Raw genomic sequence first — 23,183 nt, forward strand, 5'->3', positions numbered from 1 at the left:
ATGAAAGGGAAGCGGCTTGGCAGGGCGGAGAGGAGCCGGGGCGAGGGAAGGGGAGCGCGGCAGCGAGGAGCGGGGCGCAGCGCGGCGGGAGGGCCGCTGCCATGGGACGCTGACCGGCCCGGGACCCCGGCCCCGGAGCTGGAGCCGCTCGGGAGAGATGCGCGGCGGCGGGGCGCCGCTTCCTCCCGCCGCGCGATGAGGGGCTGCGGGGCCGGCGCGGGGCTGCCCGTGCCGCCGCTGCCGCCGCCTCTGCTGCTGCTCGGGGTGCTGCTGGCCGCGGCGCCGGGCGCGGCGCTGGGCAAGGAGACGGCGTTTGTGGAGGTGGTGCTCTTCGAGTCCAGCCCCAGCGGCGACTACACCACCTACACCACGGGGCTGCAGGGCCGCTTCTCCCGCGCGGGGGCCACGCTGAGCGCCGAAGGCGAGATCGTGCAGGTGAGCGCGGCCGGGGGGCGCCGCCTGCCCCAAGATGGCTCCGCGGGCCCGGCACCTGCGGCACAAAGCGGGGCCGGGCCCGCCGCCCCACGTGCGCCGCGCGGCCCGGGGACGCGGTGACAGATGCGCGCCCGCGCACAAAGGCCCAGCGCCGGCCTCACGTCGCGGGGCCGCCTCGCTTTGACAGCCGGGCGCGCGGCGCGGGCTGTGCGCGGCGGGAGCGGGCGGAGCCGGGGCCGCCTCACACGCGCGGCGGGCTCCGCGCCGCTCGCCCCTCCGCCGGGCGCGGGGCCGGCGGGCGGAGGCGGGGCCGCGCCGGGCGGCCCCTGCCGGTCCCGGAGCCGTGCGGGGCTGCTCCGCTCTGGGGGCGGCCCGCACCGAAAGTGCCGCGGCAGCAATGGGGTGCTGCGCCCTCGGGCTGTGCCGGTCGTCGCCCGCTCCGCGCCCGGCGGCGCTCGGAGCTGCGCGGAGCTGGAGCCGGTGCTGCTGCGCTCGGGGTTCCACCGCGTCACACGCTTCCTACGGAGCTGTGCTTGACTTGCTGGAGAGATGGTTCTTGTCTTTGAACGCATCTGTCCTCTAGTCTTATTGAAACTCTTGAAGTGGTTATCGAACTCCTTTGTAGTCGCTTGTAATTGCTGACTTTATTTTTTTCCCCCCTTTGGCTAAGTAGAGAGAAATTACTTGAGTGGTGTTTTAGTAAGTTTGGCTGTTAAACAAGTGCCAATAGCAATCTTTATTTCTCTTTAACAGCTGTGGGTTGGTTTGTTTGTGTTCCATATATGTACTCATATGTACACATACATACACACATAAATACACATAAAAATTTAAAATAATCTAACTGGTAGCAAGTAGGTTCTAAGAACAACTGCTAAAGCTCTACAAATACATTATTATCAAAATAACTTTTTTTAAAGTAGAGAATACTGGTTATGAATGCTCTATATTTCAAAACACTTTCAGTTGGGATGATTTTTTATAGAAGTTCTCTTGAAGGCAGAAGAGTTGTGAGGGCAGATTGCTGATGTAAGGTAATTTTTCAGAGAAAAGAGGGATGGACCAATTAAGTAATAATTATGACATTTAGAAGAGGTGGTGCTAGTAGGGGCTGGAACTGACAGGGACATTTTTTTAACCTTTTAGGGCTTTCTCATTTTAAGACTTAATAGTGTCTTTGGGGCCAGCAGGAGACTTCAAAGGTTCCTTTTGTGTCAGGTGTTAGTATTAAGAACTGAACATAGGCCATTAACTGAGGTCATGCTTTCTTGGTGACTGTAAGCAAAAGTGGAGAAAAAATAAACTGTTCTGTTAAGACTCAGATTTGCACAACGTGAAACAAGTGTATTAAATAGACTTTTGCAGACCTTATTGTTTGTACCATCACCTGTCTGCTTCTTCTTTGTGCCTGAATAGACAGCACCCCAAATAGGAAAGACTACAGCGACAGCCACATGAGGTGGCAAATCTTTTACAGTCATTTATCACTCAAAAATTGATTTGCTTATTCATCTGGATGCATGCTAGATAACATATATCATGAACAGGTTTGGGTTTTTTTTTGTTTCATGAGCTGTGTGTGCTGCTCTTTTTTTCAGAGGAGAGAATCTGGCAGATACTGTTCCAGAGCAGCTAGACTGAGTGCTATCACTTGTGTTTTCACTGTAGAGGTTCTAGATTGCATACAACTTCTCTTGTCAATGCCCTGCTTCCTCTATCTCATCCTGAAAGAGAGTTTTTCAGAGGCAAAATTGATAAAGATTTTCACAGCATTGTCTTGCCTCTCTTTTTTTAAAGCTAGGCTGTATTTTTGTAGAACATTTTGAATCTGCTGTTCTGGATCATCATTTAATGTTCACCGTGAGGTTTAGAAAAGGCTCATGAGGCTGTTGCCACTCAGAACCTGTTCAACAGCAGCTGGTTGTACATCAGTCAGTGAAGCAAGCTCTTCTTGGCCCCAGCCCCTTTGTCAGTGCACACAGCTCTTTCAAGAATAAGGTGCATTTTTCTTTAAGATGAAATATTAGAAATTCTTGAAAATCAGGCACACATTAAAGAATGGATCAAAGGAATTGTGGTTTTGGGACTACACAAAGGCTTACTTTTGTTTATGTTAATAGCATCAATTACTCATTGGTCTTGAAAGTCTGAACAAAAAAACCCCAACCTTAAGAAACAATGCACTTTCAGCTTTTGATAGGTCATACATCCACTCCTGAACTGGTTATTGGTCAGATTCCTATCCATAGTGGTGTGCTATTATATTGTTTCTCAAGTTATTGTGAATGAATCTTATTAGGGTCAAGTGTCTCCCCAGAATAACTCTTCAGAGAGATGAAATGTTCATGTCTTCTTTCATGTGGCCACAGTTTGTATTCAGCAAACTCATCCTTATGTTGCTGTGTCAGCTGGTCCTTAAACTGCTCGAAAGTCTGACCATTTTGGTGGTATCTGGCATTCTGGAATATCCCATGTTTCTTGGGCCAGTGTGCTGGCCATTGATATGGTCGAGAGATTGGAAGTTGCAGATGTTTTGTTAGAGAGTGACTGTGAAAACCAGACTTTGCTGAAACCTCTGAAATGATATATTGCTTTGAAACAAATTATGACTGGAGAACTCCCCATGGTTGAAACTTCTCATACCATTCAGGGCAAAAGTTCAGATGTAGTCTTGTCTCAAACTCAATGTTACATGGCCACAGACTGACAGTGCTTGGACAGTAAACATCACTGATTTGACTAGCAGTGGCTTTATTGCTCAGAGTGAGATTATGGGTCTTAATTCTGCTTGCAACTGGCAAGATCCTAATCCTGTTGCTTGTTCAGCTTGATAGCTAAGGTGTGGAGCATCTAATCTCATTTTTTTAAAAAAGCTGTGGTTGTGATGGGGCTGCTCAGGTGAGCTGCTTGGGAAAGAGCATCGAATTTAATGCTTGTGATGTGTCAAAAACTTCAAATGATGCACGTTCATCATTGTAATTTTTCTCCCGGTCTTACTTTTTTGCACTTCTGCCTTAAAGGTACTGCTGAATACAATAATATGGATGGATTATATACTTAGACTTATATACTTATTATATACTTACTACTTATATTGCATACTTATATATGCAGTTTTTGAAAGAAGCAGCGTGGAGGGGACATTTGAGGATATTATGTGTGGTTTTTCTTGTACGACAAAAGTTTGTGTTTTGGTTGGTTTGTTTCTGCTTGGAAGCCTCAGCAGGGAAATGATGAACTTTATGTAGCCATTGAACTGGAGCAGTGTGTAGATGATGTAACAATCTCCACTTGCATATATTTTTGTGCTTAAAAGGTAACAGTCTGGGGAGAACAAACATAACTCAGTGCTTTTAAGCTCCAGGAAGAAAAGAGAAGTGGGACTCTTCCCAACTTCTTGCATGACACTTCCTAGTAGCAAATTATTGCCCATCTTTCTCTTGTAGAAGGTGAGAAGGCTTCAAACTGGACTGCAAGACAGTCCCTGTGTGTTCCTTTCTTCAGTCTTCCTCCCACCCCTTACTTCAATGGCTTTGAATCTTCCTTTTCTCAAAATGCAAAGGTTACTGAAGGTTGCAAACTGCACTCTGAAGCATTGGCAGTTTTTAATGGTGTTGAAAGGAGTGACTTGAAATAATTGGACAGACACATAAGATGTCTAGCCATGATCAGAGGAGTCCGAGTCAAGGGAATGTTTGAGTCCTCTGAGAGTGGAAGACAAAAATATGTATTTTCGGGTTTTTTGGTTGTTCTTTTGTGATCACACAGGTTAAGTTTCTTCTTGCTGAGTGCCTGAAGGCCATTCAAAATGAGGAAGTGGAATTATTTGTGGCTTTGAGTCACTGTCTTATTGAATGTTTTCTTTGCTAGTTATCCTCTTAGAATATGAAGACGCCTGTGATTGGATTTGTGTTAGTTTCCATACCTAACTGTAAATCTGTGGCTTGCAGTAATGGTCCTGAGGACATCAGGCACAATACATTTATCTGAGCTTCAGGTTTGCTTTGTCATCGTGTCCTTAAAGGAAGCATAATTTGCTTTCAAAATAAGAGATCACTTAGGCAAAGACTTGCATGGTTGTTGTACCTGGACAGCCTTTGTGGAGTGTAATGCACAGGCAGCTTGCTCACAGCAGAGGTATTGTCTTGGGCTCCATCTCAGGACAGATTGATCCAGATGTTTCATAGTTTTATCCCTTCCTCTGTCCCTTTTTTTATTTAAAGTTTCAATCATGCTTTATCCTGTGTGTACTGTGATGTGGGGGGTAGTTGAAGACAGCCTGTTAAGGTGTTTTGTTGAGGTTTTTATCCTCTTGTGCTGTTCTGTCTTGACCCTGAGTTCTGTCCTCACACCCTGAGCTCCAGCCCAGTCACATCATTACTTATTTCACAAGGAGTTGCCTGTTCTCATTGGATTCTAGCTGTGATGTTGTAAATAAAGATGATTATTTTTTATTAATTCTTCAACATTGCAATATCGGAGGTGTCTCTTAGAGTTGTGGTGAAAAAACATGGGAGGGGGCTGATTCAAAGATGAGGTACCAAATTCATTGATGAGTTACTGGTTCTGGAGGAAGCTTCAGTGTCTGTGTTACTTGCACAGAGCTGCAGCAATACCAGAATCCTTCTGTCAGAACCTTGTTGCAAGACTAAGGCAGTCCCTTGAAGAAAAGGTGGGAGGCACAGTGTAAGAAAATGCAGTAAAAGGTATTAAAGTATGGAAAAGGTACAGTAGAAAGAACAAAAAATGCTAATGTGACCCATTTAGAGGAAGAAGAGTAAAGTAGGTTAAGTAAGTAAATAAAAGCAGGAAGCTCACAGCACTGCCTCAATACTCAGACTCTGTACTTCCAAGTAAAGGTGGGGAATCAAGTGAGGAAAACGGTTTGTGGGCGTTCAGGTAACTTTTCTACACATGGCTATATGTTTAGATAAATTTCCTCACAGATGCTGAAGGTCTGTGCTGTTGAAAACCTTGCCTTTGGTGGCAGGATGCTGACCACTTCCTTTTCCATGTGCTCCTCTTGCTTGTTTGGGAGGTGGAAGTAGGAAAAAATCTCAGAGAGGAGTGGTGCTCAAAAACTGTTAAACACGGATCCATTTGGAGAATTTTTTTTTTTTTCATTTATATATATTTATTTATGTTTAGACTGGATCTATGTGACTACAGTGGTTTATATATAATTACAGCCTACTTCACAGTGTTACCAGCAGTTGTGGCCAGCCGTGCCCCATGGGTGGAACTGGCACTCAGTCCCCCTGAGCACCTCGCTGGTGCTCTTACTGGACAGCACAGCTGCTTCTTTCGTGCTCTGCCTAGTGCAGGGCTCCTGAAATGACACCAGGTGAAGTGTGTAGAGGACATAATTCAGTGTGGCAGACTTGGAGGGAAGGAACCTCAGACAGCTCTGCTGCGAGCAGATCTTATAGGAAAGTCTTGAGTAGTTGTATAAAACCATTGATTAGCATACATAGTAATTTTCTTCCAGTTTATACCATCTTGTGGTGGAGTGTGTATTTAAAAAGGCTCCCTTTTTTTATTACAGTCTTCTAGTTCTTGTTTTGGAATTGCAAAGTGAGGCCCTTCTGAACCAAAATAACTTTTAGAAATGGCTTTTCAAAGTACAAATGGTTTCAGGAGGCCAGCATTGGACTGGTTAAGGAAAGATAAGATCTAGATGCTGTATGTTCTACCCAGTTATGTAGGTGATACATGTATTTGCATTAATACACTTACTACATTGGAAGTGCTCAATTTAGGAAGCATTAAGTGCTAACTGGTATATACTATCTCTTGTTTTGGGCATCTGCCCTTCAGTATTCAAATATGTTCAAACCAGAGCGTGTGCCTACACATAAAAACAGAATGAATGCAAGCTGAATGCTTGGCCTTATTTCTTGTTTCCTGGCTTAAAGGGAGGGCCCTTCACGCTCACAGAGATGAGCAAAGGAAAAATAGATTATTTTTAAACAAAGACATGAAGTTGTTAAAACGGCAACAGAAGATTCATGTTAAGAAAAAAAGTAATTCTATTTTCTGCATTTTTCTCCACTGCTTGGCAAAAGCCAGAAGTGACCAGGGAGATGTAGTCTTTCGGATACCCAATTGAGACTCCCAAAATTTGCACTTTACTGCACTTATCCCATGGGTGAAGCTGTGCTTACATTAGGTTTGAGTAGCAGTGCTCAGGAAAACAAGCCTCTGGTGACTTCGGGTGTCCTCCACAGTGGCGGACTGCTTTCATTCATTTTTGTGAATTTCCCTTTCATGCTGCTTAGAGACTTTTGTTGTTGCACTTGGCTTTAAGATGAAGAGCCAGTTTACAAAGGTTGATTAGGTGCCTGTTATGTTCCAGACACAAGTACAACCTTAAATATGCAGCTTAATATATGCAGACTCTCTAGGCTTCCCAGACACATGTTACTCGGTGCATTAATGTGAGGATTTTAGTTGTTTTCTAAAGCTGATGGCCAGCTTAAGCTTTCTGTTGGTTTCCTTGAACTTAAGCTGCTTTATTATTTTGCATAATTTTCAGTAGTAAAGCAAATGGAAGAGTCAGTGAGGAGGTGACTGGCCTGAGAAGAACTAAGGGGCATATTTTAGAGTCTGCAGTCATGGTTTGAGTACAAGTGTTTAATTAGCTGTACAGGCATGCATGTTGCAAGTATGTGCCTCCTACCGTGAATTTATTGCGTGTGCTTGGTAAGCAACTTTCAAATACTTCTGCTTGTAGTGTTTGAAAAATTGCTTTTAATTCAGAAAAGAGATCTGCCAAGATCTGTTTTCCTACTTCGAGGCTTTTGATGCTTGCCTGCTTTTAAAAAATACACACAATAAAAAGTGGTTTAAGTGTGCCTGTGAAAAATCCTTCTACTCTACTTCTCACTTTGTCCATTCCACTCTGCCCCTCCTCCCCTAAGCAGAAGAGGCTCAAACCAAACTTGCAGTTGAGCTCACCTTTGGAACTGCAAGTTTTGAGCTTTTAAACCATCTACTTTGATGACACATTAAGAAATGTACCTTTGAAGGACTGAATTGGAAATGCAGAAGGTACTCTGTTTTTTTTACACTGATGAGTCAATTTCATGGTTCTCTGGTTCATGGAGAAGAACCTCTTTTAAAGGCTGTGAGTTTTTTTAAATTTTATTTTATTTTCCTCACAGAGACTGCCCTTGAAGATTTATAGACTTCTTGATTTGGCTTGGCTAAATGGTGGCACTCTTAATTGAGCTTTGATAGGTTTTATGCTAATAACAACAGCAATAATAATAATAATACCTGTGTATCATAGATAAAACATCAATATTATATACACAGCATGCCAGTTGTGTGCACTAGTGTTTTCTGTTCCTGCTGCACGAGGTTTAACCTGTCCTTGCTGGCTTTGGAGGTTAGGATATACAATGAAGCAGTTGCTGCCCTTTTCTTAGGCACACCGAGTTTTCTCCTAAGACAATCTCTAAATGTGTGTATTATAACAGGAAAAGGTATTGGTTACCATTCCAATGTTGTATTTTATAGGTCCAGCATACTTCTCATGCACGATTTGTATTTATTCAGAAGCCTTTTAGAGCAGATGCTGTCTTGCCTGCTGTGAGAATAAAGAGTAGGTGAACACTTTAGGATCTGGATGCCAAGCTGGCAGATATCCTGGATGATGTGTAGCAGGGCTGGGAGCAAGAAAGGAACTCTTGAAACAGTGCCAAGAGATGCTGCTGAGTTCAGTATTTAAAAGGAGCCAAGGTCTGGAGACCTCTTTTTGCTCAGAGACAAGGTATCCCCAGTCTGGTAGCCAGCAGTATTTTGCCTCCTTAAAGTATACCATCTTTTAAATCCCAAAACTGTATCTGAGGAAAAGACATTGTGGCCTTGTTAATGCAAAAGAACTTCCAAAGTATGATCATATTTCGGTTTTCCACTATTTTATTTGAGAAAGCTACTCTGCCAGAGTTCCCCCTGCCCCCATTCAGAACTGGCAGGGATAGTCATTTTGGGTTCGGATACTGGGAATTTGCAGTGTTTTTTCTACAGTGAAATAGCACAGTTGTAGTTGCAGGTTGGGATAAATTTCTCACACCAGAGCTGAATCTCCTCAAATAACAAAAGTCTAATGAAGTTGTCTGCTCTCCTGTTGTCTACCACTCCTGTTGTCTTCAGGCAACTGTGGGAAGGTGATTTGAAATCTTTCTGGACAGCTTTAGTATAAAACATAGATCCCTGATGGGGAACAGTCAGCCAAAATGTATGCACGTGTGTACGTGTGAGGTATGCAGGACGAAGAGAATCTCTGCTTCCAAATTCTGTGTTAGGTGTTTGTTTCAGGGGCTTGGATAGGAACGTTCCTGGAGCCCAGAGACATCCCAGCCTTGCAAGTTGTATGGGAAGAAGCTATTGTCCTTTTCAGTGAAAAGGCTGAAGTGTCCTGAAAGAGTTAAGCTCTACTTAGCTCACTCGTAAGGTATTTAATATCCTTATTAAACTCAACTGCTGGTTCACTTTTTTTCCCTCTTCTTATGTTGAATAAAATTTCTTGAAGAGCTGAGCCTCTGCCTCTCAGATCAGAGGCTCGCATGTTGAAGCTGGCAGTGCTAGAGGCTAGTTCCTATCTGTGTGACAGCATTTTTAATTTAACAGGACCGGCTTTGATGTTCTTGAATATTTATAGGCAGCTTCAGATCACTCCAGTATGTATTCTTTTTAACTGGAGCAGAAGTTCTTCCTCACACAACAGAATTTCTTTCTCTCTGTTTACTCTTTGGTCTCTTTTGGATTTGTAGACATCAGAGTAGTTTTATGTTACAGAAATATTGCTTAAATACTTGCAGGGGGAACCACTTGATTTCCTTTCTAGTTCCTACAGCTTGGGGGGTAGCCCAGGAACTGGATTGTAGCTCCTTGATTGAGCCTTTCTACAGACACATTGTAAAAGAGACATGCAGTAAAGTAGAATTTGAACAAAACCCAGTTACAGTGAATCATTCTCCCTTACTTGTATAAACTCGGGTGGGTCTGCAGTGGGTCAGACCTGGAGCACCCTGAGGAATCAGGAGCGTTTGTCATAGACCCTCAGGAAGGAGAGGGTTGTGGTGTGAAGAGGGACTGAAAACTTAGGATTTGGCTCTCAGTAGGAGCTGATCAGAAGTTATGGAAAAAAAGTTTTAGAGGGAAGTTGTCACTCAGATCGTTTGACTTGAATGAAACTTTGACCAGACTTGGTCAGGAGTCTTAAAAAAGATACCCTGATGGATGAGCTCTCAGTCAAGTTTTAACCCATCTCAGGCTTCTTAGCCTCGGTGACTTCCCTGCTCCACTGGCACTCAGAGCTGGCACTGTACTGTAACTAACGGAGGTGTGGGGTTTGGGCACTTAAAATGCCACTGGCTTTGGTGTCTTAGGCCTTGTGATTTGAACCTTTACCTTGATAGTGCCACAGGAGGCAGCATGTGTGTCATGAGAAAATGTTCCTTCAGCTTTTGCTGTAGGCTTCTCTTTTCCTCCTCTTTTCCTCCTTCCCCTGCCGTGTTTCCCCTCTGCTTTATCCTGCTAGCCCTGTGTTGTGGATGTCATGTGGACTGCCTTATTACTGATGTCCTGACCCACAGAAACTGTGCTGTGGCCAACTGGGACAGCAAAGCAATGGCATTTTTCCCTGGAACTTCTCCATGTGGGTGCTGGTAGTTTGGGCAGATTCCTGTATCCTGTCTGCTGCACTCACTGTCTGTTGTGAAGTTCTGTACACTTTGTGTTACAGGATGATCTCCTAGGTAAACTTGGAACACCATTATTGAAATAGCAGATTTTTTGTGTATTGTTTTGAATGGTTTCACTTAGTAAAAAATATTGTCTTTCAGTGATGATAATTTGTTTTAATGCACGGCCTTCAGAGGAAAAGGTCTGTGGGTTTAGACATTTCTGTGTAGATGCACTTCTCTGTTGGTGCAGCCTTTTCTAGTTCAGCAAGTGAAATCAGTGTCACTGCCTAGGTGATAAAAATTGGAAATCAACCACAGGAGTAAAGTTCTTGCTTGTCTATTTGACATAAGCAGTTTGCTCGAAGAGTTAGGCTTCTCTTAGTAAAGCCATTCAGCAGGGAAATAGAGACCTGTAACTTACTAATGTATCAGTGAGAGTTTCTGCAATATGTCAGTAAGCAGAACTTTGTAATATGCAAAAGCAGAGCAAGAGCTGTATGGCTGCTGGAGTGCCATTCCAGTGCTTGTGTCTAGGGATGGGTGGATGTGACAGTGACTTCATTTTTCTTTAGTTTCTGCCTTCAAACCGTTTTTTAACAAAGGTAGTTTTTCCTTCTCCCTACATACCCTGAAATATCCTTGTGAGACAGGAAAATTAATCAAGTGTGGAAGTACTCAATGCTTCTGTCTCTGGGCAGGATTTCTCCAATAGCCAGAAGAAGTTGTGCTAGGGGAGGTTTAGATTAGATATTAAGAAAAAAATTTCACACAGAGGGTTGTAAAGCATTGGAAGAGAATGCCTAGTGAAAGAGGTAGTGTCACTGTCTCTGGAATTGTTCAAAAAAGGTGTGGATGTGGCCTTCAAGGATATGGTTTAATGATGAACATGGTGGTGTTGGACTTGATCTTAATAATTCTGTGATTCCCTCTGTCAAAAAGTGTGCTTTTGTCTTAATAGGAAGTAATAGACAGTAGTATACATCTAGTTAAATGTTATTGCAGTGAGAATTTTTGCAAATCAAATTACTTTTACATCCTTAAGTTGCACTTGGTGTCTTAGAATTCAAAGTGGTGAAGCTGGGAAAATATTTGCTTCCTGTGTAAGCAATAAAACGTACTGGGTGGTAAGGATAATGCTAGTGAATAACCTTGTAGATAAAGATATTTGTCAGACTAGGTAGCACTAGTTAAGAAACAGAATTATATATATATTTTTTAGCAGTTGTACTGTCCAAGTACTGGTGAATGTTGAAATCCTGTTATTATAAAGATATTCCATATCAAATGGGTTCTGCAGTCTTTAGAACAGAATGCACAAACTGATGCAGTCTGTTCTTATTCTTAAGACAGCAGAATTTCGACCTAGGGTAGAAATAGTCCAGGTAGGAACCACTGAGAAAAGCAGTAGGAATATTGACTATGTGTCAAGGGAAAACTGTGGGGCAGGGTTTTTTATAGCATTCTTGCCAGAAAAAAGCTTAAACAACAAACAAGAGATGCTCAGAAGAGCAAAAGAGAAGTTGAACAAGTCTTAGAAGAAAGCCATCTTAAAGCAATTGCTGGGGTTTGGCAAACTGTGAACAGCCCAGCTGGAGAATATCCTCTAGCACTTTCTCTGCCTTTAGAGGCATGGTGGTTATGGCTACTCTGCTTTAAGGAATGGTTCATGAACTGTATGATAGAGGAATTTAATCTTGGTGTCATTATGATAATGTGGCATATCCATGCTCAACTGCAGGGCTCCATTTCTCAGCACAGAAGAGCATTTCTTAGTCTGAAAGAGAATCTCTACGTGAATTCACAGATTTTTGTTGTTGGTCTTATATGGAATTAACATTACAAACTGTGCCTCTGGAAAGAGGAGTTGGTTTTATTTACCTTTTCAAGCTGAGACAGCTGCTAGAAGAATATAATTTTTCTTTTTAAACCAAATATCTATTTACAGATAAGGCTATTTACATTAAAAATACTTTTTTTTAGAGTAATTGCAGGCATTTTCAGTGCTTCTCCTTCAACTTTCTTCTTAAGGATACAGAGTACCTTTATAAGTGTGTAATAATCATTAAAGCAATTAAGAATGTGCTGTTTGACTGGGACTTTATGGGTAGCTGTGTTTTTTGGCTGGGTTTGGTTTTATTACTGTCCATTTGGAAACCTGTCAATGAAATGTCCTTGCAGATGCTGGGGGATGACTGCTAACAGTGAATGAAGCCAATTATTGGAAGCATGAACAAAATGGGTTAGAACAAAACATATGCTCTGCTTTGCAACAGGTGAGCATATGCTGCCTAACTGAAATGCTAGAAAAGATTGCTTTGAAATCATGCACGTTTTAGGAAAATACTTGTATTTTCTGATGTTGGCCTGCTCCTGTCTCTCATTAGCTGATGGGGAATTGATCTCTGATGTTAAGACTGAGGATCAAATTTCTAGTACTGAGGCAGGTACTGGATTATTCAGTGGGTGAGTAAACTTCATTCACAGTGTTTAAAATTTGGCACTAATGCTGGCAGAGCAGCAGTTCTCCCCTGCTGTCCTGCAGGCTGCTTTTCCAAGCCCACGTTGTTGCTGTCTGGGGTGGATGGGGAGGAGGTGGGGAGCAGCTTTCTGGAAGGGCTCTGATGTTGGTTACAGCCTGAGATTGGTTCTGGGGCTGGCAGCCCTAAAAAAATTAGGTTTGACCTCTGATTTCTTTCCTGGTACCTTTTTCTTGCCTTTGTATTCTCACTTTCTAATTCCTTTTAGTTCCTGTGTGAATTCTCAGTGCACTACCAGGGAAACACAAAAGTGTTTCTGAACTTCAAGGTGAAAATGATTTGCAAGAGAATTAATAAAGTTCATGATCCTAACGTTTCAACCCCACTCTTCCATAATAATTAAGACAGGAAAAAATTATAATAACCTCTAACTAATTCAGAGTTAATCTTTGTGTAGCTGAATTTCTCTTCTCATCTATCTGTGAAGGTAGAGAAGGAAGCTTTGTTTTGAAATGTGATTGATTTAGTCCTGCAGTTGGAGGTATTTGATAAAAGCTCTTTGTTATATCTAGCCATAAATGTGCAGTAAAAGAGAATTAAATTAGAAAAAAAGAGAATTAGATTAGAAAAAAAGATAATTTCTTATATGTGGTGCTTCTTAAGTGTTATTTTTATTATGTCTTATCTCTGGTCCCTTGACACAGACCAGGTCTCAAAGGACATTGAAGGGAAATGCCAGGGTGGTGCAGAATCTTGGAATTCCCAACCCAGTCCTGCAGGGTCTGGTAAAATAATCACTGGTGCCTAAATCATGGTTGTCCTTCAGGACGATTTTATAGGTGGCACTATTTCTGTCATGCTCTGATATTTCATGATGAAATTACTTACAGATGGGTTACAGGCAGAGAAACTAGGGTTGGTATTTTTTATCTCAAGAGACCTTACCTTTCTTGAATAAAGCTAATTAGTAGTGCTTTGGAAATCAGTGCCCTTCTTAAGATCAAAATTAGGGATCTGACAGAGAGAATTAAAGTGCAAATAAGCAGATCTAAAAGTTGGCTATTCAGACACATCTCAAAGTTCCAGCGGGATTTACTTTTTTCTTGCTCTAATATTGCCCAAAAGATGGGTCATGCATGAATAGTTGCATCAGTGTGCTAGTCTCTTAGGTAATACACCACTTTTGTAGTGCATATAGCAGAATCCTGAAAATCTGTCATCAACTTCATTTTATAGTACATTTTGTGATAAGAAGTGTTTGCCAACCACCCTTCCCCAGCCTTCCTGCCCAAAGCCAAATCAAGTTTCTGAAACTGTAGTGTGAGATTTTAAGCTGCTGCATTGATTAAACATGTCTCTAGACTAAAAATGAAAAGGGCAGAGCTTCATTTCCCCCTAATTAAATATTAGAACAGTAATTTAACTTTCAAAATAGGTTTTAACGGCTCTTTCAGGCCTGACACATCCCATTGCATCAATCAGTTGTGCAAAAAAATGTTAATATAAAGTTAATACTACTTGCGGGTAATAGTGATCTGTTATCAAATATTTTTGGTTCTGTCCAGTCTTCCAGTTCAGCACTGGGAAGGACTGGGCATGACAATCGACCTTGAGGACTGTATTGGACATTCAGCCACAGGCACTGCTGCATGACATGGAAATTCCCTGTGACACACTTTCCCTTGTAGCAGTCAATGGCAGCACCAAAGTTTTGCAAACAGCCACAGCTGTGTTTTCAGTACAGCTCAACTGAGCTCTCTCTGGTTTATCTGTCTGGGAAGCCTGCTGTTGTCATTTGCCCAAGCTGTTTCCATAGCCTTTGGAAAAAAAACCTGAAATTTTGAGTCTCCTGCCTATATGTAGAGTTTGTGCTGGCTTGTCAGGCTGTGCTGCTGGGTGAGTGATGCAGCTGTTGCAGTGTTAGCCAGTGGTAGTGAAGTAATGCAGCACCTAGAACATGGAATATTTTGAATGGGAATTCAAAAACCTGAATAATGTAGAACTGGCTGTTACTTCTGTATATTCTGGTGTGAGTTGCTCACCCACGTTTTGTAGAGATGCTCAGTGAAGGAGCTATTCAGGCAGCCATATGAATCACATATATTGGGGATGCTGTTTAGCACTTTCAGGTTTGCACAGAATGGTTTGACAGGTAGCTTTTCAACTTGCATTCAAATAAGAAATTCTTACAGGCAGTAACTGCTCTAATTTTTTAACCCTTACTCTGTTTGTCCATCTTGTGTACTGAGACAGGTCTTGTAGAAAACGATGATCATGAAATTAACAACTTTAGCACATTAAATGCTCACAGTAAGTCATAATTTTACAGGTTCTCTTTGGTTCTGACTATTCTTAACTTTGAAACCATAGAGATGCTGGAAGAGGCAGCTCATGGGCTGGATGTTAAAGATTCCTAAGAGTTTTAGGAGAAGAACTCAAGACTGTTCCTTCATTCAGCAAAATCAGGCCTGAGGCAAAAGCACTTGGCTACGCTTCATTGCCTTGCACACCCAAGTGTGTTTAACACACACACACAGCAGTTTTATTGCTTGTGTTTTCCACATGTGCACCCCTGACTTTCCCAATGGTAATTCTGTCCTGCTCTCAGAGCTTTGGGACCACCTCAAAATAAGCGAGTGCTGAAAAGAAAGGAGAAGAAAAGAGAAATTTTAATGCCACCAGACCGAATGCAGTGTGGGAAAGCAGTTATTTACTGTGGCAAATCCCAAATCCTTATTAGCAAAACTATCATAATGTGGTGCTGCTGCTGTGGCAGTGCTGCAGCAGACACTGTTTATTTTATCCTTTAGAGGAAGGGACTTACCTTTATATTTACCTTTACCTTCTCAAAGGAACCCCTTCTCCATTCTGCACTTACAGGATAACATTTTACAAAGCAACGAGGAGTTGAATCTATCTGAGCTTTCATTCTCTGTGTTGGTAACAGAGGTGCAGTTATTTGAAGTATCAGCTAAGTGTGTGAGAGAAAAAAAATAAATTCAGAACTAAAATGGCCAAACTAAAAATGCAGCAATGTCTTAACCTGTGTTGTAATGTGGATGAAGGTTTTGGCAGCATATCTATCAGGTTTTGAGTGTTTTAAATATAGATGTGCCTTAGTAAAGAAGATGCAGCTTGAGTGTAGCCTTGTACAAATACAAGTTGGACAAGCTGCAATATAAAAAATATAGAATAAAAGCATAATTGGAAAAATGGCATGAACAGCCTCACTGTAAGCAAGAGTCTTGTGTTTAATTAGTAGGCAACCTCTGTTGTTTAATAACCAAGCAGAAAGAAGCTTGGATACAGTAAATCCCAATGGTTTTTGCAGATTCTGTAATTGAAATATATGAGTACGTATGCTTGAGCATATATGCTGATGTCAGGCAAAATGAAGTGGCTTGTTTGAGATCAAAGTTCACCCATCTTCTGTTAAAGATGAGTGCCTTTCCCTGGATTTCTGTGTTGGTGGAAGGTGGGTTATAAGTGTTTGTATACAATTGTGAGCCGTCTGGGCCTGAAACAAAATAGGGACCCTGGGGAACAGGAGGGGAGTGGTGGGCAGTGGCCACTGTGTGCCACAAGTGGTAGGGAAATAACTGCTGAGTGTGCAAACTCAAACTTTATGAGGAACCTTGGAACAGAAGTAATTAAATTAGTCCCATTTATAGTTTTAAGAAAAGAACATTGAGTGTCTACCTTTACAGTTGTCTCTCAACATAAAGACAGCCAGGCTATTTTCATATTTTCTGCAAAGCTTTATTTGAGGTTTCATTTGTTAGGAAGCCTGTGCTCCAGCTTGTCACTACTGTGAGAATGGGTGGGAGGCCAAGGGAAGCATTTAGTTTACTGGAGTTTGCTGGATTTGTGGGATCCTTTGGCCCAACTTCAGAAGATACTTAGATAGTTATAGCTGACTTGACATTACTGAAGAGAAATGAAGTCTTCTAGCTGTTTAAACAAATTCATAATGTGTTATGGAAAGTATCTGTGTGATACTAGGAAAAAATTCTTTACTTTGAGGATGGTGAGGCACAGGTAGCCCAGAGAAGCTATGGATGCCCCATCCAGTTTGGATAGGGCTTGGAGCAGCCTGGTCCAGTGGAAGGTGTCCTGACCATGGCAGGGGATTGAAATGAGCTTTATACTCCCTTCCAAGCCAAACCATTCTGTGATTCTATGGCCCCCACAAATTGATTTTATGAGTCCTAATTTTTCTGACCTCTTTCTCACCTCCAAAACAAGAGGGAGGGGAAATGAGAAGGTGACTATTGGCATGTCACTTTTTAGTTAAGTCATGAACACATCAGACTTAATGTTCAGGCTCCTGGTAATTTTTTTTTCCCTTTACACAGAAATCCCTTGCTGAGGGCAGGGATATTGGGTACTTAAGAGTTAAATGATCTTGCTTTGGAAGCAGCTGAACAGTTTACACTCCTTGCTGGGCTGTACAAAAATACTTTTCCTTTGAAGTACTAGGAGGAGCGGCTGAGGGTAAAACCTGGAATGGGGTTGTAGCTCACAGTTTGCAGTGGGCTTAGCTTGGAGCAGGCAGCTGCCTGCAACTGCAGGGGGACATGGCAGAGAAGGGCAGGGTTTCTTTCAGTCCTGCCATCACTGTCTCGGTGTGAAGGCTTTCTTTCTGAAATTCTTCAAATGCTATTTAGTTCTTATAAATGTTTGGATTAGGACAGATTGCAAGAGATACGGATTTAAAATATCCTTTCCCATAAAGGCATGAGAAATACAGGGGTCCTGTTGGAAGTTCCTTGACTGCTTCTGATGTGATCTGGTAGTGAAGTGCACCCTGCTGCTCTGGGATGAGAAAGATTCACCTCTGCTGAATGGTGTAAAGCAGCTCAAACTCTTGTCTGGAAAGAGCTTTCCAGAGTTGGCTAAAACCTGTGAAATCTCAGGCCTGATGCTGCACCTCAGCCAGGCTGAGCTCTCAGAGCTGACAGGACAATGACAGTAGTGACATTTACCCCAACTGGAGGAAACTAAGCCATGATGTTTGTAAGAAAAGCTGTGTGTTAATAGCAGTGTACAGTGGGAAGCTGTGTGTATCCTGTGCTGTGTGCCCCGTGCTTGGCACTGCTGGCTCCTGCTTCTGCAGAGCAAACCTTGCCGTGGGCAAAACCTGATGCACACTGGGTCTGATACCCGTGGTGTCTCCTGCCAGGACCAGCAGTGGAATTAGACAGACTGAAGTTGCTCCCCGGTTTTCTAGGGCAACACTTGGATTAATAATCTCTTGTCAGTATTTGCATGCATTTTTGGGGAGAGATGCCATTACATGAAACTGAGGAAAACAAATTTCCTTTTAGCTGTGCCACTAAAAGGATGATCAAAAGCAATTTCCCCATCAGCTAATGACATTAAAATACCTGGCTATATCTGTTGAAGAGATTATGATGGTAGTGCTGCAGGTCAGATCTCTAGTTTCAAGTTGGAGTTATCTGTAATAATAATAATAGTTATAATAATGATAGTGTCTTTTCATCTTTACTCATTTAAGAATCAGACACTTGGCTGTTGCTAGGATCTCTGTGTTTCTTTCCCTGCCACTCAGTCTTTAGCTTTCTACCTCCGCCTTTATTTTTTTCCTTTTTGAACAAAAAAAGTGTCAAGAATTTAGTTGCCGAAATAGGCAGCGTTTTCCCCTAGGATTTCTGCTGTTGCCTTGCCTGGCTGAAAGACCAACCATAAGTTGTCAGGGCCATCCCTGTAAGAGGAGGCACCGGCAGGCTGCCCACATGTTGTTGCAGTGGCGTGTGTGCAGGCTGTGTGTGCAGGCTGTGTGTTTGTGTCCTGCTGCTCCCGGAGCACAGGGCACACATGCCGCTTCAGTGTGTTCACAAAGCTGCTCTTGGACAGGAATGGGTGCTGCTGCCTTCTCCAAAACTGTGCAGGCAAAGCAGATATTATCAGGGCTGGCCCTGGGGCATAAAATAGAAAGATCAAAGGAAGTGGCAGCAGCACACAGAGGCTCTTCAAAGCCTGAGTAAGGGAGGATTGATAGAGAAAAGGAGAATGCTCTTGCTGATGTAATCACAGCCTGTGAGACAGGTTGGGTTTTTTTTTTTTTTCTCCTTAATTTAAACAAAGGCACAAAGACAGTCCTTGTTTGTTTAGAGAGGTGAAGCATGTGCCACAGAGATAGAGCAGGGATACCTCAGTATATAGAAGGTTTTCATGAATAGCATGGAGCTGAAACATTTTGAAGTTACTGCAAAGTTGCAGTTTTTCTTATTTTACTTTGCACAACTTCTACATGTGGTATTCCCTCACTTGTGGTGTCCATGTGGAATGAAGTAGGAAAACGGCAAAGGAATGCTTGTTTTCAGGCTGCTGTCCTTATTAAAATGGAAGCTTATTTTGTTTTCTTTTGAGAACGCTGGTTAAAAATTTCTGGGATTTGTATGAAAAAAGTTAAGCACAGGCAAGGTGGAGTTGGAGGGGAAGTGATAAACCAGACCCATTGTCAAGAAGTGCAGGCTTGTTCAGGCACAAGCTGTGAATGGGAAAGAAACAGTTGTTCTACCCCTTTTTCTGTGGAAAGGGGGAAGAAGAGGTGGGACTTTTCTGGAACAGATGTGCAGGGGTGGAGGGAGCTTTCAATCTTCTCTGTTACAGACCTCACTTTATATGCTACAGCTGCAGAAGTATGTTTCTGAATCTTCATTTTGCTTATTAAGGTCCCACCTTTAAAATTCAAAGGGAATCTTGTGAAATAGTGACATGGAGCATGGTAGTCCAGCTTTTCCACCCAAAGCTGTGCCTGTGTGGTGTATGGCAAATGACCTGAACTGGCACAGTCTGATATCCAAAAGTTACATGAACACATGACTCAAAGCCCAAATGAGAAAGCATTACCAGAAAGGCAATACATATCAATTAATATAGTTGCATTGATTTTACACGTTTGGAGCTCAGGAAGGACAAGCTTTTATGCTTAGGTGGTGAGCAAAGCCTGCATGCATCTCTTGGTACAGACTGGAGGTCCATGAGAGGGAGAGCCCGACCCTCTGTAAGTCTTTGGGAAGCTGTTAACTCCAAAACTTAAAATCAGCTTCACCATTTTGCATTGTTTCACTTATTGATTATTTTAGAAGAAAGACCTAATGGGATTATCTCAGTCTCAGAATGTATTCCAGAATGCCAGAGATCAAAGTGGTTGTTTCTGCTGGCAAAATCTACAGCTTTCCTTCCCCTGTAGGCCTGAGACCATTTGCAGTGCAGTTCTGGTTAGTACACAAAACTGGTTCTCTGAAGTTTGAAAATCTGTCATGAGGGAAAGGTGACTGCCTGTATTTGTTAACTTTATGCTTTCTTCTGGGGTCAACACCACATTTATAGTCTGCTGAATCAGTTTATTACTTTAACAAGGCAAGCAGTAAGGTCCCTGCTGAAAAAGGGATTCATCCTCTTTGTTGTGGAGTATGTGGGATGATACTGGCATTCTTGTGTTGCCTCATCTGGAAATTTCTAAATTTTGCTGGTCAGCATCAAAACCTTTTCTCTTCACCCTCCTGCATCTCTCTTCTGCCATGTTGCTTCTACAGTTGTGTGTGATTTGATACTTGACACTAACAGAAAGTGCTTCAATACACTTAAAATACTCGGATTTTGGTTTCTACTTAGCAAACCTTCAGGCACCAGGAAATTTGCACATCTTACAGAGCTTTGAGATGGGCTCTGACATGTACTTGTGTTACTGCTGCAGGCACTTTCCCCTCACCATACACAGAGGCTAGAGAAAAATTCTGGGATGGGAATCCTAGCAGTTACCATGGCTTTCTGCTTTAAAATACATTCTTTTTGGAAATCCCATCCAGATATGTGAAGGACAGACTGTTCCAGTCTGTTGTAGAAGACAGTTAATAAAGCAGAGGTTTCTCTACCCATAGAACAGGGTAAATTGATGAGTTCTGCCATCAGTATGGCATCTCCATTCTTTGTTTCTAGTGAACAACAGAATGGAAAAAAAGAGGTTTTAGCTGATTTCCTGTATGCTCTACTGAGTTTGTGCAGCCACTTCTGCCAGCGGTTATCTGTGGCCTTTTGATTCATGCAACCAAGTGAATTAACACAACTGCCATGCTGAGTTAACCAAAAAAGTTCCTCTGCTCCAGTGACTCTGGCAGAAACCAGTAGCAGATATTTGTGAAGGAATGCAAGATTAGAGCAAACATATGATGAGAATTCTGCAGTACATGCTTCCAGGCCCTGCCAGCTTGTGGCTTAGGTCTTCCCATAAGGATCAAGTTCTGCAGGAGAGCCCTTGATGGGTTTTTCTTTCATGTTTTTTTTCCAGTCCATTACTTCATGTGTTTAAATTTGAGAGCACACAGGGAAGATCTGTTTTGATTTTGGGGATTGCTGCACACTGTGACATTGTACTTTATTTTTGAAGAGCAGTGGAGTCCATGTTGCTGCATGTAGTGCAGGAGGTGTAGAACGGTTTTATTGCCATGTCTGACAGGTACCTACTTAAATTACTCACTAACAGGATTGGAGGCAAGACAACTAAATCTCCAGAATTTTTCTCATTCTCTTACTGTTCAGTGTGAATTCTGTAGAGTTGGTTTTTTTTTTTTTTTTTTTTTTTTGAGCTGCAGGGGAAAAAACGTTGCCAGGAAGTAATTGTTCTTTCTGTCTCTTCCTAATTCTGTGCAGCAGCTGCCTTGTCTTTAGCTGCTATTAATGGTCAGAGCTTTGTGAACAAAGGAGCGTCAGGCTGATGTAACTTCTTCCTCTGTTAGACATTCCCTCTGAAGCCATCTTTTGTCTTGATGGCCCTATTGTAACCATTCATATACTGATGAATGAACAGGAAGCTGATGATGATAGTGAGCAGATGAGTTTGATCATGAACAGGTTTTACTCAGACTCCAGCCTGAGGGAGTATATATAGGAACAGAGCTGTAGCACTGTCAGCTACAATGTCTGATTTGTTCATTCAGATTTTCTTTTGTGTAAGAAACTAGAAAAGTTTATTAATCTAGGAGAAAATGTGCTAACTTTTTATAGAGAACAACAGTATTACAGGTACAAATATAGTAATTCTGTCTGTGGCCCCATCATACAAAGAGAAGTTTGCTTGAATGGCTGTATTTTTGGGGGGGGGGAGGATTGTGATTTCTTGAACTAGAATGACTGTTTCAAGACTGATAGTCAATACTTTGCTGTATTGTTAGCTGCCTGACAGAGGCTGCATGTTGTATGACAGTCAATGAAGCATCCTAACCTTGCCTTTTCCAGCACAGATGTTTTTCTCATGTGGCCTTTGGTGATTGTGATATATATTAACTTTCTATAGATAGATAAACTATTCTCAAAATGCCTGATGGAATGGATAATTTCACATGTATTTTTAAAAATGAACACCAATTCAGTGTTTATTTAAATACTACAGACAAAATTAGCGGCTCCCCAGCAGCAGAGGGCAAAGATGTGCTTGTGATGCACAATGCCTGGCCTTTCCTGTTTATTGTTGTGATTCGGTACAGATTCCATTGACTTTGTTTTTATTTTTGTGTCTGTCACGTTTTCTGCAGGCTGTTCCCTTTGTTTATATCTGGTTGAATGTGCCTTTTAAAGGGATTCTCCCAAGTCACAGCTGTATGTACAGCAGGTTATCAGTGCTCATCTTGGTTAATTGTAATACGAGCTGGAGGCATGCACCAGGAAGAACAAAGAAGCATCATAAAAAGCTTCTCAAAATTGTGGCTAAGATTTCTTTCCCTTCTTAAGAATAAAGTGTATTCTGAAAACCTTATCCTTTTACACTGAAAATTTCCTGGGATGTTGCAATGAGTTGGAAAGGTAAGAGAGCAAATTATCAGAGAGCAAAGCAGAAGGCTTGGTGAGCACCACTGGGCTCCAAGAGCATGGATGCTGCATGCAGTGCTTCATGAAACTGGAAGACTGCATAAAGGAACAGGTAGATCACAGACTGTGGATCAGCTGAGTGACACTCACTGAAAAAGACCTGGATTTTGTCAGCTTGGAAGGCTGTTGACAAGAAACTTTGAGTAAAGTCTGATGTAGAGACAGTGATTAAGGAACAGTTATTGGTTACTCCTTGTAACTCGAGGATTATGAGAGCATTCTCATTGAAATTCATGAAACAGTTTTACAGTCAAGCAAAATAAAGTACATTTTAAAAACAATAGGTTGTGTTTCTTGCTGTAGAATGGTGTAAAAGCCATAAGTATGTGTGTCATTCCAAAGGAATTAAGTAAAAACATGGAGCACAGATGAATTGCTTACTTAAACACAGTATTCTGGGTGAAGTCTCGGCTCTGGAAGCCTTAATCACTGATAGCCATAATTAATGGGCTGTATCCAAGGCATAATCATTCCGTGTTTTTTCTGCTTTTCCTATTCTCCGAATTTCTTCAGTTAGCAGCTGTTGGAGATAGGATACTGTGCTGGTTGGATTTTTGGTCACACCCTGCATGGCTGTTTTTATGACTTGCCCAACATTGCATAGGAATCCTGTGGCAGAGGAAGCAATCCCGTCTGTTGGGCAGCATTCAGCTGCTTTAACCACAACACTGTATTTTCTTTTCTC

The 23,183-nt window shown here is 42.2% G+C and overlaps 1 protein-coding gene across 2 annotated transcripts in view; it reads left to right on the forward strand.

Annotated features, from left to right (window-relative positions):
- The window catches only part of ZNRF3 (zinc and ring finger 3), a 65,666-nt gene continuing 42,483 nt past the window's right edge, over positions 1-23,183 (forward strand). Inside the window, exon 1 of one of the 2 annotated variants that reach the window (XM_014874932.2) lies at positions 1-435. In XM_014874932.2, coding sequence (XP_014730418.2) covers positions 1-435 — 435 coding nt within the window. The remainder of the gene's footprint in view (positions 436-23,183) is intronic. The other variant, XM_014874930.2, reaches the window with a different exon arrangement.

This window comes from Sturnus vulgaris, chromosome 19 (assembly GCF_052056855.1).
Source record: "Sturnus vulgaris isolate bStuVul1 chromosome 19, bStuVul1.hap1, whole genome shotgun sequence".
In the NCBI taxonomy this organism is placed as follows: domain Eukaryota; kingdom Metazoa; phylum Chordata; class Aves; order Passeriformes; family Sturnidae; genus Sturnus; species Sturnus vulgaris.